This window comes from Diadema antillarum, unplaced genomic scaffold, assembly GCF_040938485.1.
Source record: "Diadema antillarum isolate AM-2024a unplaced genomic scaffold, OU_Dant_1.0 seq00001792_RagTag, whole genome shotgun sequence".
NCBI lineage: Eukaryota > Metazoa > Echinodermata > Echinoidea > Diadematoida > Diadematidae > Diadema > Diadema antillarum.
The window spans coordinates 232-16,886 of NW_027272470.1; the positions used below are offsets into that span (position 1 = coordinate 232).

A 16,655-nucleotide genomic window follows, 5' to 3' on the forward strand; every position below is an offset into this window, starting at 1 on the left:
CTGCCATATGATTATATCGGGACGTTGTGTCTGAATGTTCTCATATCAATACGACGTATATATCCAGGGAGGTTTTCCACCTCTCTGGTATATCCATATACGTCGTATATGGATATATGATATACTATAACTCGGTGTGTCTGAAAACGGGCAAAGTCTCATAGATTGCTTTCATACGCTACTACACGAAGCCCCAACAAAAATTATGTATATATATTACATATATATATATATATATTATATATAATCCATATAGATATATTAATTTAAATGTGTGTATGAGCGGCATTAAACGTATACTACGTATATACAATGTTTCTGCATACACATTATTATATGTGCATATGATTAGACACATAATATTATATATATTCATATATACGATGTATGTCTTTGTTAGTCTGATGCCTTTGAACTTTAATAACACATTCCAAAATACAAAAAAAAGAAAAGTCAAGAATCACACCAAACACAACACTTTATGCAAATATTGCCAATTTCTTTGTCGTATTTCGAGGAATACTTCAATTGATCTCCTGTCGTTTGCATAGTCAATACGGGTTTCATTAGACCCTTTTACTTATCATATCGCTTCAAAGGAGATGATAGTATCATAAATTGTTTAGCTCATAGTGACCATTCCACACACTAATGTTTTATTCCCCCTGTCGTTTTCACATTCAACGGATTCACCACTAATGATGGGGGAGAGCTGTCGAGACAGCCAAAAGCACAGGGGGAAAATATTACAGTTTAGCATGTATCAAAGTAGGGCCTATAAAACAGCTTCCAGATCACACATTTTGTGAACATTAATACTGAGGGGGGAAAAGTCTTCCCCAAATACTGTATATTAGTGAGCAAAGCCATTTCAACAAAACTTGTTACAGGATTCACAGAAAAAAAGAAAGGTAAGAAAAGAAGATAGATGTTATGCGAGGCGTGTGAAGGTCTGTGAACTATTGAGATTTGTAGTCGCATTTCCACTTCAACATCATGTCCATATTACCCTTGACGAAATCGATTACACAATAAAAAGGAAAAGAATACCTGCAAGGCACAGTGTTATGGTACTGACAGCTTTAGGCAGCCGAGCAATGTACGATTCTTCACCTACCAATAATAATAGTAAATGCAATACATGTACTCCTATACGGCATAGGTCACTACACAAACGCTCTTACACAGCGCGTGCAGCGCGCTCGTTACGTGTGAGAGTTTCTGCTTTCACAGTATAAGGACTCCCTGCCCTCTAACATGAATCATCATACATCGGAGGGTATTTCGACGTCAGTTTGGATCTCTTGAGCCAGCAGAGATGTACCCTGTGCCTCCTATCTGCATTATAATGCATCTTAGCCACCGTATCCACGCGATGGAAAACCTCAGTGTCCTTCTCGTGTTTTCGCAAATCAAAAACGACGCATGGAGATCGGGGAGAGCATTGAGAGACGAATTCGTCGTGCATCGCTAGGTATGAAGCAGAAAGCAGTGTTTTAGTGTGATCTATGGCAGCCATCCAAGAAGGAAAAGGTGTTGTATCTACACCATGAATCTGCGTCAGTATACGCAGCTTTCGTTTGCACTGGAATATACAATGTGCTCCATTCTTCAGCAGTGTTCAAAAAAAGACCGCTCATTGTCAAGACCATAATTTTTAAGCCAAGGAGTATTCATTTTTCTCTGATTATTGTGGTGGGTAGCTGGATATACAGCGCATGTGCCGTTTGCTCCTTATATATGTTTTATTACAACATGATTTTAATCAAGTGAGCTTTGCGGGAGTAAAAGCGACGTATCTGAGCAATTTTTGAAATGTCAAACTAATGATTTGTCTAACGCTTGATCTCTCATCAGTATTGTCGGAAAACGCGAACTCCATGCGCAGAAAGCTGGTATCAGACAAAATGCGACAAGTAACCCACGTTTTTGTTGTTCGTTTGTGTGTGTGTGTGTGTGTTTATTTGTTTTATTTTGTTTTGTTTTGAGGGGGAGGTTTATTGATAGTTAAATGAACAAAATATGGCGAGGGCAGCATGTATCTGAGACCTAAAATGGCACATCAGAGCTAAGAAAAGCGAAGCTTGTAATTAGGTCAGCTACGAGCAATAATAGTGACAAAAATTATATCGATGATTCTAGTCCTGTCATGTACCGCTTAGTCAGTGCTACGAGCGTTCAACCAAAAGGCCGTGTCCTTGTTATTACAATGACATCGCCAAGTTTCTATTATTATATCGCTATTGGCCTTGGCCAAGTGAGTATATTCAAGTCCAAACTTCTGCACTCGGACCCCGATCTTGCTGTGTCCAAAGACTGATTCAATTTTCCACAACGCTTCTATATCGAAGTGGCCGTAACGAGGATTCAATCACAATGAATGTAACCATTCAGCCGTTTTCTGACTGATCTTATTTACAAACTAAAAACCACCCCAACCTTCTATTTCAAAACATTGAAAAGAAATCTTTGCGCTGTTATTCCTGAATGCAGATTATGATTATAGCTTTAGGTTTTGGACTTCGGTAGTGTGCAGTTTAGATGGCTTTTCCGAAGAATATGCATGGGTTTAAGAAAAAAATGACCCTTTTTTAAAGAAGACTTACCAAACTATATTCCTTACAAACAAAGACAGTCCTTTATGGCAAAACACACGTATAAAAATAAAAACTAAGACTTTGACACACAAAGCATATACAATTCAGAGTAGTATGACGGGCAATGAATAGTAGTAACCTCATAATCTCGCGTTTATTATTGTTCTCGAAATGTATTTGAAGCTGAGATGATCATCTGTCCACAATGGCAATGCATCTTCAAGAATTTTTATGAGGATGTTTTAAGACATCCACTCTGATTCTCTGGGAACAAAAAAAAAAAGCACAAGATGTGTGGTTTTTTATGTCTTGTTACAATAAGATCATGGCTTTTACTGCAAACGTTACATTTCAGTCCCTTGCGTCGTTGTAAAGTTCACGGATCTTCATCAGCCTGAATGAATAAACCATAAACCTAACAGGTTCTGGTCGATCGAAGTAGAAATTGTACCTCATAATAAATCGATTGTGCATTCATTTTTTTTGTTTTGTTTTTTGCAAACAATAATGTCTGACTCGATATATTATTCTTGTACTCAATATGGACTTTCGAGTTGAATTAAATTAGGTGTAAGTGATTCATACATAATATCAATACAAAATTTGTATGGTTCATCGAGATCTTCGAGAGTTAGGGGTTATAGAATTTTCATTTTTTTTTCTCTTCAACGGAAAAAAATAAGACTCCTAGTTTTGCAGATCGATTTGTGATTAAGGATTGATGCTGTGTCCATCACTTGTTGATTGATGTGTATACCTCATGCACGCTCCCCTAATTCCGTCTTCAATGAAGTTTCTACATTTTTAATGTTAAATGTTGTTCTTTAAATACACCATGTTTGCTGAAAAGAGTTAGTAACGTTTCTTTAATTTGTTCCTTTTCCCCCAACCCTCTCTTTCTACTTGCAGGCCGTGAAAGCTGTGACCTATTACCGCATGTACCAGCAGGTCGCCAAGTGAGACGGGCGAGGCTCTCATGAGCAACGTATTTGAGCAATTACGGTACCCGCCATCTTGGATATGCCATGTCTAACAAGAAGGGCAGGAGTAATCCTCATGAATAAAAAACACGTTTCCCGCCTCCTAAACTCTTGTCTGTACGCTGTGGCCCAGCGGGATGCTCTTAGTGAATGCAATTTGTTTCTGCCGGTCGACATGATCAGGTGAACAAGAGGCGCGTTAAGTACTTCGTGTTCTCTTGCTGCGTTCTTAACGCGTCTTGCCTCGCGGCCACGGAGCAAGCTTCCCCACCCTCCACAATCAGTCCATCACCCCCGCCTCCACGTCGCGACGGCATCGCCCTGCTCAGACATTAACATGGTCTGGATTGGAAACATATTAGTGGTAATCTAATTTCACCTCCTCTGATATCTATCAACACCTTCCTATGAGTCACAATAGCGGAGGTTCAATGAAAAGAATGTTGGCAATTTAGAGGGTGGCTTTTGATGCAAAATATAACGCAGTGGGAGAGAAACTACCAAGAGCGTTTCGACAGGTTTTATTGATAGATAATTCTGGCAAATATCTAAGGGACCTTTAAAAACAACGTATACAATGGAGAAAAGGAGCTTTTCATTACCAGATGATACTTCCCTAAGAAATGAGAAGAGATTTATGGAGGGTGTAGGTCTGTGTCGCTCATCAGAGGAGGAGCATATTCAGTGTATGTCCAGCAGTTCGTGCGAACTCTTGAAACGTGACGGCATAATGGAGCTTCCGCGTACGTCCCCAAACAGTCGACGCCGCGTGGTTGTATCCGACGTCATGCCTGCACAAAGACAAAGTAGTCGTGAACATTCTAACCACCACGTCAATGAGTTGCCCGAGTTGCGAGAGGAAGAGCCTCTCGGTGCTGACGGTGGCGTTATGCAAGAGCATGAACTGGAAGCAATCAACGCTCACCTACACCCACCACCTGGTGTCGCTCGACGATCGCGACGCAGTTCGGCCCCGACGCTTCTCGAACCGATCCAGGAAGGTCTATTTGGGCGTGGTCGGAGAAACAGCACACCTTCAGTTATGCCTGTGACTCTTAAGCGTGATACATCACTATCCCCTGCGCGTTGCAACGACTCTCCTCCGTCACGTTCTCCTCGTCTCCCGTCGAAATTTGGCCAACCAATGTTTGGCATGATGCCGGAGGAGGACTTAGCAATTCGACTTCAGCGTCGTCGTCGTTCTGAGTCGGACCATGAGTTGGGAGGAATACAGGCACACACGCTCTATACCACTGAAAGTTTCTTCCCACAACCTCGTCGCAATAGCTTGGCGACATCTACACTCAACGATATCGCGTCGCGCTTCGAACTCCTGGACACAAGAAGAAGAGTAGTGGAAGAAAGCGAAAACCGCGGACCCGCTATGCCTTACGCTGGTAACCATGGCGGCCTCAGGTGTGAGGGAGGGGCCCCACCCCCTATTAGTGTCACCGAAACTTACTGATTATTGCAACGGACACTTCGAGTCAATGTTTGTATAATATATTCCTGGACTTACATGTAAAGAAGCAGGTGCTCTCAGTAACCCTCGCATTTACCAGCGACATCTGTAGACTTTTGATTATCAAGCTATGTACGAAATCCTTTTTGTGTGTTGGCTCAAAGGCAAACTTAGAGACCGAAATAAAAGGGTCTGTGGTAGTCTATATATATATATATTGTAAATAATCCAATCGGATTGCATGGTTAATCATTGTGCTTGCCATGGCTATATTGGATCGCCCCCATTGCGAAGAGAAAATGACGTAATGATGATATACGTTCCACGTTCTTCATTACTCAGATTCGAATAATCTGAGGCTGTCATTCCAAGGCGATATTAAAAAAACAAAACTGTTTCCCCATCGATATTTCCGTTGACATCAGAGCGGGAGTAGCGGGGCAGAGTTTAGAGTGTTGTCGAGGCTGTAAGTAGTGCTAACATCATCGTTCAGAACAAATCGGATCACTGGTGGATTTAAAGAATTCAAAGCAAATCTACCAAGCTGTATCCAAGAGTTAGTGGTTTAACGTCTCTTCCTTTCCAAATGATTGGCTAACCTCGAGATCATTATCTCCAATTTCCTTAGCTTAGTTCATAGATTTCCATAAGTATTGAAGAATTTCAGTGAACGTGCTCAAAGCTTATTCATCCATCATCCTAATACACGAAAGATGAGCAGATTGTAAGCATTTAGCATATGCGCGGTATAAACTTACAAAAATTGTCAGTGTTCGTTTCAGGCACTAATCATGATTCCTACGTTACCTGATGATTTTTGGACAGGGCAGAGATATCCCAAGTGTCGCGCTTCGTTTTCTTCATGACATTAGTCTGAAAGGTGTCTCTTTTTAACTAATAGCGTTGGTGCCTCCTCGTGCTTGTAGACAACAGATAACAAGACTAATTCGCCTCTCTTTACACCTTTGGGCGAGTTTCTAATGTGCTATTGCGCAGAATCACATGCACGATGAACGCCTACATCGGTGTATTTGTGTTTAGAACGCCAACGATTTCACTCAGATGATTATGACACAGATATTGATTTCAGCAGTTGTATCATGATTGTACAGTTATATTTTAAGAGCATATGTGTCATTGCGCAATTTTAACCACAGTAACGAGACAAAGACAAATCAAGGGTTCCGAAATACAGGAGGAAATTATAGGAGAGTTTTTCAACAAAGCTTATAAAGTCCTGATAAGATATCAATTTTTGTTATGGAGTTGATTTTTTATAGTCACTGAATATGACCATACTTTTTTAAAACTTACGAAATATCAAATGATCTGACGATAGTAATTGACCTTCTTTATTTTAGTCTTTATAGTTTTGTGTTTGTGTCATTATTGCTCTGCCATGGATTCTTTGGACTTTTCGTGTAAATAGCTATTTTATCATTCAAGAACCACGCCATGAGAACAATGCACAACACGTATACCAGTGCTATGTTGCTATCTAAATATGACGTCATTTGCGCTGAAATAAGTTGGTAGAGCAAAACAATCAAGCGATGAAAATTAATCATTTATTCACAACTCATGAGACTAAATAAGACAGAGAAAGAACATCACATCTTTAAACTAACCATCTTCATTTCGAGAAAGGCCGCTGTATATCGCTTCGCAAGACGGATAAAGCAAAGCCACTTTTTTAAAGTTGGTGAGAAGTATGTAAACCTATCGAATTCCCCTGTCTTGCTCAGAATTTAATTGACATAACACACAATACAGGTTGCACAATTAGATATTACAGTTAACAGTATGATCAATACGTCCTAGTCGCCTAATGTTTCGAAGAAGTGAAGAGATGTCGAAACTATCTCTTGAGAGAGAACCTGTAATTCATGCAGAGTGAATGTTCATGCAAACATTGTCATGATTGTGTATCATTCAAAATCAAAGATCAAACAAACATGATATCCAAGAGGTAGTGACTACGTAATTATCACCTGTGTTTATCCCCGATGCCATAGTGCAGTGGAAGAACGTCTCATATCCATGGATATTAAATGCAATTTCATTCTCAGAATTATTATTACAAGTTCTAATAAACTGATTACAAAGTAATTGAAACAAAAAAAGTAAGCTGTTGTAAGACTCTTTCTTTGTTAGCGTTTCGACATTGATACTCGGAAATCATCATTGTGCGTATCATGCAGTTCGTGAAGAAAATACTGATGATCTACAGTCAGTTTTACAGAGATGAGGCGCAAGTTTGGTTAGGGCTTATACTTGCCGAAAATTTCTAGTATAGTTGATGACATGGTAAAATATAGTAGATCCATGGGATGGCTAATATCGATATTCCTGATGGTACTAAGTGATGAAAGTGTAAAAAGACGAAAACACGCAGTTACCTCGCAGATACTGCATCTATTGCAGTTTAGTACCTGAAAAAAAAAAAACCTCTTTTGTTCTGAAACGCAATGAGATGTCGTACTTCCACTTCAGCCTAAAATTCTAATTTCATTTCCACATGTGATAAAAGCCCATAACAGGCAGCGTAACATAATATCCCCCTCTCCTTTTGACCCAATAAAGAGCGATGCCATGCATTTGCACATGTTCAAATTATATAATGTATAATATACATATGTTCATATATTCATATATATTCACATGTATGTATATATATATATATATATATGTACTCATATGTATATATATATATATATATATATATATATGTACTCATATATATATATATATATATATATATATTCATATATGTATTCATATGAATAGAGTAAAGTCACACGAAGGTGTTAGACATTACATGAAAATGGAAAAATGGCATTTTACAGTTCAAATACAATGTACACACAAATTGGAACTTCGAAGATGGGCGATGGTATCACTTCATCCTATATAGTAATTGTTCCAGCAATGCTAAATACACAAAAGCTTAATCAAAATATGTTTTGATCGATATCTTAACAACAGTTACTGTAACCTCTTTACCCCAGAAAGTCAACGTGCTGGGTTAGTGCAAAGCTACATTGATTTGATTGGGATACATCTTATCCTTATTCAGTTCATGTGATTTAAAAAAGATCAATAAAAATAAAGACCGTCTTATAGATAGGTCAGTCTGACACGTGTCGTGTGATGACTTCATTACCTCTGCGAGGACATGGAAATGTAATTGTGACCAATTTCACTGATTCACGAAAACCAATGAACTTGAAAAATTCCATACATAAAGGTAATACTAGTTATAATATCTGTCTGATATTATTGTTTATAGCAGTCAAATTAAACATGTGGAATCGCAGTTTGATGCCGATAATAACAATAATTATTTTGACAGAAAATAATTCAAAACATATTACTGTAACCAATCGAAATAGCTGCGTATCATTTTTTTTTTTTTTCTGATCCGGTCTCATCAAATCTTTCCTGGTTCAGTTCAAATTGCTATAAAAATTTGATTCCCGTATTCAAATCTTTTGATTGATAATGTAGGCCTACATTTACCAGACGTCTATCTCCTTCGTTCCTTTCTTTGACATAATTCCTACAAACAATACAATCAGCATAATTCAGAATGGATTTGACAAGTTTCATTTTCTGTTGCCTATATCATATTTGAAAATGACTTTTTTATGAATGACAAATACAAGAAATAATCCAAATGAACATGAGACTACTTTCAAGGACAATTTGATTTTTTTTTTTGCGTGTCAAACACAAAGGAAAATACTTATAATTTCTTTAAAGTTACGAAAATTACATATATTTTGATTCAGAATTCTCCATTGAAACAAATTATCATACCTGGGTGATATTAAATGCAAACCCTTAAACTTAGATTGTCATATTTTGTCATTAATTTGGTAACATTTACACTGTAGCATTTTGTGCCAGTTGAGGTTAATCTCTGATATATTGCCAAGAATACAAACAAATGGATTCTTGTTTGCTTCTATCCAAAAACAATATTTGGAAGTGATTATACCTGTGGTTTTCTCAACACTGATTTAATCACTTGTTGAAAACTATTAGATTCTTCTGTTTGTATCGGTGATGAGATCTGTGTGCTATTACCTATATTTTGTGGTCAGAGGTTAGGGAATGCATTTTTAATGCTTGGATAATTAAAGTGAAGCAAGCAGTTGTTTGATTCGACACTTATGCATCTAATATCTTTCCGCTTTCCATTTTCCGTAACCTGCTTCACTACAAAAGACCCTTTCTGTAGTCAAGTCGAAAAAATACTTTATTTCTATACTGGAATATTGCTGTTGTACCAAACAATTTCATATCTTACATCATATAAGTTAAACATTGTTACTATGTGCCCTACTTCAAACCATAAGAAAATGAGGTCAATATTAAACGCACATTTTCTTTTTCTTTTGCATATTTTTTATACATCATTTTTTCTGTACAATTTAATCTCAAACACATCAGCGCACCACCATTTTTTTTTTCAATCTGATTATGTTGAAGGTTAAGGGACTACTGTAGCTGTATACATTGTACAGTACTTCTCAATTTGACTAATGATAGTTACATTTCCTTACATAGCCGATTTTCTAATTTTCCGTCAATCAAAACTTTTTTCCGCACTTTATTTTCCGAGCTAAGGATTTCTACCACTTTATAACATTTTCAAACATAAGCGCCAAGACATTTTGTGGCATCCTCTATGAGACATGAAACACTGTGTTCCGGGCATCGATATTTAATATCTAATCTAAAAAATTTGGACTTCGACCGATTAATTTTGGGACCTGTATTTTCGCCTAAAATTTCTACTTCCTTCATGACTTGTTTTACAGAATTAACAAAATCAGCGAAATATGTATTATCATCGGCATACTGAGTTTTCTATGAGTAACCTTAAACTCTAAAATATTTAATTCAGTTTGATGTACTTGAATACCTTTAATTATCGTATTTTGTTTAATTTTGTCTGCTAAAATTTCTGCTACGATGATAAAGAAAGGGTAGGTAGTGGGTAACTTTTGCATTAATTTTGCATCCTCCTTGGTCAGTACATTGAATTGTAATGTGCCCATGCAGTCTTTGCTACGAGAGTTGATATCATGTTTTGAGTAGAATTTGCTATAAAAATCATATATTTTTTTCCAAAATGTTTTCATAGTCTTTAAGAATCTTACTATTGATATCAAGACAATCTATTTTTCTATTGCCTTTGGCATGTTCAAATTGAAAAAAAAAAATAGTAAAAAGCTACTCTCCATGATCAAGCCACCGCGCTCTTGATCTGACATGATATGCAAATTTACATTGATATCAATACCATCTGTCTTTTTTCGTGTTTCAAACGATGATCTTATCTATATTTTCAGTGCGTTTATCTTTGTTTCATCTCTTACATAGCTTTCTTAATCAATACTCTCAATATATATTTTTTCGTTTATTAGAAATCAAATATGTATTTAATGCTGAACTCTTTTATATACACTAACCATGCTCACCATTTCTCACTTGCATTGATTACCAAGATTGTTGTATTCTGTTTTAACCTTTTGATAATGTCCTTATGCCATGTTTATTTTTTCATCTTTAAGAAAGGAATAGTTCAGTTTCCAAAAGCCTTTGCCCTCCCCCCTCTCTCTTTGTCGCATGAAACTTAACATTGTCACCGCAGTATGATTGCATGTTAAAAATGGTTTGATATCTATATGTAGAGTTTGTGTCACAGAAACCAACCAGTAATCCAGTCGTGAGCATATCATATTGCGTGACATGTGCCTCAAGGTTAATTGCTTGATCTCTCGAAATTTGTTTTCTACATACTAGCTATGTTGTTAGAGTACAGAAATTTAACAAAAAGTGGGTTTTTAAAGTTTGGTACGTATGAATGTTACGTTTAATTTGTGTCCATCTTTGCATTTTCTACACAACTCCAATCTCCCCCTATCTGCCTATCCGATATCATTAATTAACAGTCAAAAGTTAATTGATAAACAAGATAACTGCTACAAAATCTTAGTGCAATGGATCCACTGACGCCTTCGGAATATGTATCAGTGACATCAATAAGAAATTCTGAATAACTGAAATAGTTACTGTTGAGCATTTCGTTCCATGATAGTACAAGTATACTCCAAAACTTTTCCATTCATTTGAAAATACCTTTTCCCTGTCTCGTGACAAAAAGATGTTTTTGTAAGAAAGATAATGTCTTTTTTTTAACAATCATGCATTAAAATACTTTTTTTATAGTTTGAATGTATCACATATCCCCTCCTTACGTCACAATTACGTTCAAATCATATGAGTGTCTCATATTTTCTAGCTTCTATATAAAATGATTTATCTCACTTCTTCTTCAATGATTTTATTTTCTTTCTCTTAGATTACATGTATTTTGCTTTCCCTGCAGCTTTAAAAGGAGGAGTCTCCGGTAATGTTAACGTGGAATCATCGTCGTTGCTGTTAGTGTATACAGACACTATGTTTCGTCACCATATTCTCCATCTGTTTGCTACGCTCCATTCTCATCATCGTGGACATGGTGGAGCATGGTTCCACTCACATTTTGTCAGTGACGGCATGCAATATACTGTGTCATATGAAGCGCTCGATGCTCCTGCGCTGTACAAGGCTGACCACGTTCTCGTATAGGCGATCGTAGATCGAAGGCCTCGGACCTTCCATGATCACTGGACTACAATACTTGTTGCCCTAGCTTCTTGATGAAATCCATGAGACGAGTTTTCCTTATGTTTGGAGACGCTGTTTCCACGTATATGACTGTCTACAGGGCCTTCAGATGTCGCATAGATTGTCGTGATGGTGAGGCGTCGGCGTTGCAACATTATCACGACATGCTAGGTAATGCTGGCGTTTGTTCATTTTGTGCCTATAGTGTATTTACAAATTTGGCATTTTACATCGATGGATACGCGATGTCTCGATTTACTCAAATAATATAGCAAAAACACATCAAAGCATATATATATATATATATATATATATATATACATATATATATATATATATATATATATATATATATATAAATATATATACCATAAGAATAATGAAGAATATCGGGAGTCTATGTTAAGGGCAAAAACGAAGAGAAAAATATGTGAAATGAATAGTATTGAAAGAGGTGTTAAAAACACTTGACTTCATTTATCGTAAGGGAACAGGGCATAACATAGGTCACAACATGATACATTCATAATGGTTGGCAAACCGAGGAAAGAATATCTTCGGTGGCGATGGTGGTTTTGAAATTGCTGTGTGGTCGAGGGTACAAATGAAATAAAAGAAAGAATGACACCTCCTTGTTGAGCACCTTTGACAGTGTGTTGACAGTAATCATTGTAACCGCCTTTTTAGTGGCCTTGCGAACAACTTAAGTACAATTATATATGTTTATTTCTTACAGGAATGCATACATACTCCTAGAAATATTTGGCCCATGGTAGCCATGGGTCTGGGCTCCAGTATATAAGGAATCTCTAGCAACTCTATTACCTTCATAAATTTACCATTCTCAAATGCCTCAACAGAAGACAACATGGTTTTGTTATGATTTTTATTTAATTCTCCTTAAAATTCAAGCTGTTTTTGTTTTACTTACGCTCTCTGTCTATGGCTTCCTGATGGCTATCTTGACAATCTAAACCATTTAATATTCCTAGCCTCTGAGATTGACTCTGGTCAAGTTAGTCCACATGCGAGCATTATTTTTTTTTTAAACTGACTTCAAAGAGAAAAGCCCAAACAAACCCCTAAACAGATGAAGACTGTATCGTCAACAGCGTGGAGATGAATGGTGAGGTCTTCCTCCTTGTCCCGGTCTCTTTGATGAAATGACTTTTGACATATCACATGAATATTAAAGTTCATTCATTGACAAAAGGGTAAATCAACAACGCTAATAACTTTGGACGGCCCTTAAAGGACAATATATTGATGCTTTCGTGGAATGAAAACTTTTTGTCCGAAGTGACTACTGCATTTGCATGATAAATGCAAAAATTAGTCACACGTCTCTATTTGATCATTCGAACCTGCGTCCAACTTACAAATGACGTCTATTACGGCTATATATACACAAATACCAGTAAGAATTCATCCTCTATTAATATATCTATTTGTGAAGACAGATCAAATGAGATCGGAATAAAACCTTTAAAGAAGGAAGTTAAATTCAGGGTGTACTGTGTAATAGTCGTTCATTTTTAGTTTCTCCCCACATCTCACAACATAGAAATTCTTCATCAGTAGAATTGATCTCAAGAAATGGAGGCTTATATCATTTACGATTAATGGCGTTCGTCCTCATGATCATTCCTTAATTCTCATGATAAGCCAATATCACAGTCAGCACAATTACCTCTTCACTGTTCATGCATGTCGTGTTTGAAATTGCCTTACCGCAAAATACAATCGCCATGATTTGGCATAATGTTCATTTGATTTAGGAGAGCTATCAGGGCATTGACTTATTGATTGTATTCACATTCAATATGTATATCAAGCATTAATCAATAATTTAACTGATACCATTATTGCGTACTAGAATGGAAAAAGGAAGTGATTTTCTTATACTCTTTCTATTGATTGGAGAATCCATTGTACTTTCGCTTCACGAAATACAAACGTACACTTCGTAATGAAAGTGGGCGTTTAGTATATGAGTATGAGACGAAACAGTTTTACATGTTCACATGATATGACACTTCAACCTTAAAGGAATGCATTTGTGTTTCTCACTCTATAACAGCCATTTTGTTAAAACTGTAAAACCCCTTTCATAGCTAACTCATTGCGTGTGTACCATTAGTAATGGCACGTCAAAACATCCATTAGGCCTATCAATGCATAGAACTTTCCCCTCGAGGAAGAAAGTAATAAATGCATTTTCTCGATCAAAATTTCGCCTTGAGAGTTATCTCGCATATCTAGCAGCGTTACATCGACTGAAATGCTACAAAGCGAGAAATATAAAATGGATTCAGTCAACTATGAAAGACGGGAATACATTTCATTTGAATTTCATTGAATCATCCCTCTGACCTGCAAGCGCTCATTGCGAAAGGAAATTTAAAGGAATTCACTGCTCAGATACTCACTATGTATTTTTATCAAGTTAATCGTGAAATTATCTCCCTGATTATGTGTATTGATATGTCTGCGTTTTCGTGCCTGACTGCACAGCGGGGTCTCTTACTTGGACCTGGATTTTTGACCGTAAAAACGCGACTCTCCGAAATGTGGAGGGGCCTTGAAAAATGTCGTTGTTTGAAACGAAATGACGATCTCTGATGCGTGAATAAGGCGTATCATTCTTTATGAAAGGTAAATTACTGCTTTCTGTAGTCATAATTGTATCACTGCAATGTATAACTCCTACACAGCCCATGCATTCACTTTATACTGGACGAACTTCACACGCGAACAACACTTGCATCCGTGTATAAATTTCATTTGATTATACATCACATAATTAACCTCCATCTTGAAATTTATAATTCAGTTTCCGAAAATATCTGATATAACGTATTTCAGGATACTGAAACATCTTTCTCATTTTCCTTTAAATTCTTGAAATTTTTCAATGTAGACGTATATCAACCTCCATCCAGAAATGTGTGATTCTGGTCCCGAAAGTAACTGAAATTAGTGCATTCCAGAATAATATCTGTCTTATTTTCCTTTAAATTCTTCATATCATTTTATAGACAGAGCATACCTTGTCTTCTTTGATGCGACTTGCTCAATTTTTATAGAGCCAGTTACTATAGCTCGGCTACATAAACCTTTTACTTCTCTCCTCGTTCATAATATATATATGTATATATATATATATATATATATATATATATATATATGTATATATATATATATATGTATATATATATATATATATATATATATATATCATATACATATTCATAAAAGAAATGGCTCTAATGTTGGTCGCTGGACATTCTTTTACCAAAGAACACGCCATTAGTGGCTACAAATTGCATTTTGATATATTCGTACGATTTCTTCGATATTCGTAGGATGATCTACAACTGACAGACAACATGGACGACAGCAAGACGTCAAAGTACAATCAAACAAAACAAGACAAGTTAAACAGACAAAAACACAAAGCGCGTTAAACACCGCATCGTTTCTAGAGATCGAACAATTTGTCTGTGCTTTATCTTCTGTTTCTCCCTCACCATCTTTTTTTCTCTTCGCGTCCCCGCAGTTTGCTGCAGGATCTAATTATGGTTCAGCTTTCCTGATTTATTAAATCTCTGAGAGTTTCCCGGGGGAAATACAGGACGGTTGCTTTCACAACGCCGTGAACCAAAGACAGACAATTTTGATAGCGTCACAGAGAGGCTTGGGGATATCAAACAATAAAAAAGGCTAACAAACGGGATGTCTTCTTCTTGTAAAAGCATGTTGAATAAGTAGCAACATATACACATAACACTGCCTTGAAAGAACTTTATACGAAATGTCCTAGTGCCATGTCTACGTTTTGATTGCGATGAAATACAATGAATTCATGGTAAAAGTAAACAAAGTGAGCATGTTTGATCAAATCCATGATATTCCATCCTCCTAACATTTACAATGTCTTTGACGGTCAAAACATTGTTCATTTTCGTAATATCATTCATGAAATAACAGGCCCTTGCCACTTTCACCTTTTCTCTCCGCCCGTTACAAAAGATTTCAGATTCCGCTTTCAATTAGGTTGACAAAGTTGTGGCTTCCACGATCAATTGCAAATATTTTGCCTTGTTTTGTTTTCTTATTCTTCAGTTTCTTACTACTTCAAAACTTTCGCTCAATTTTCTGTTTCCCTTTTTATTCTAAGAACAAACTAGCCTGTTAAGAAATGATCTGAATTCTATGACATTATCGGTAAATGGATCATTCTCCTGTGCAATTATTCTGAAATTTTAAACGATTCCCCCGGTGAGAATACTTGGCCGTATTGATAATGTCAGTATCACATGCTACTATTTATAACAGGCAAAGTTTCTTGTTTGGCAAAGTGCTACCATCTTTTTTTTATATTGGGAAAAGGAAGCGGGTGCATATGGGTCAGAAAAGACATTTGTTTTCTGGAGTCGTTTCGTTCGAAATCACTCGTCTCCAGCGGAAAACACGCATGGGACACAACTGGTGGTAATTCACATTGCAGGGTGTAGCGAGTAAAAAACGTGCATGTCGTGCCTATGAACACCACCGAAAAGCTATGTTACATGCAGAAGAAAGGCATTGTGTTTGCTCATATGGTATATGTTTCTCCTTTAAAAGTTAGATCATATATGTCCGTCGGGCATCTGGCTACTTTAGTTACAAGTGAAACTGCCCTATATCAGTATGCAGCGAGAAACAACTCTCCCTTAATGGGGTCTGTGTGGTTAATGGACACAGGGCCTATGACAAGTTTGATGCAGGTTGCTGTGTAGTAGGAAATGTATGAGCGTTAGGGCAGACATTTACTTTCTTGCCTTTCTCGATGGTCTATTTCAATACTTTCAGTAATGGAGATGACAAAGCCGGCTTATAGCTACGCAAAACAAAACGGAAAGAAAAAAGGGCAAGTAACGCACAGCTTAACGT

General features: G+C 36.8%; 1 protein-coding gene across 1 annotated transcript; it reads left to right on the top strand.

Moving 5' to 3' along the window:
* Window positions 1-4,154: 4,154 nt before the first annotated feature.
* LOC139712321 (uncharacterized) lies at window positions 4,155-5,092 on the top strand. The gene has a single exon (XM_071624160.1). The coding sequence runs from the start codon at window positions 4,155-4,157 to the stop codon at window positions 5,040-5,042; it is 888 nt and encodes a 295-aa protein (XP_071480261.1). The 3' UTR covers window positions 5,043-5,092.
* Window positions 5,093-16,655: the final 11,563 nt, after the last annotated feature.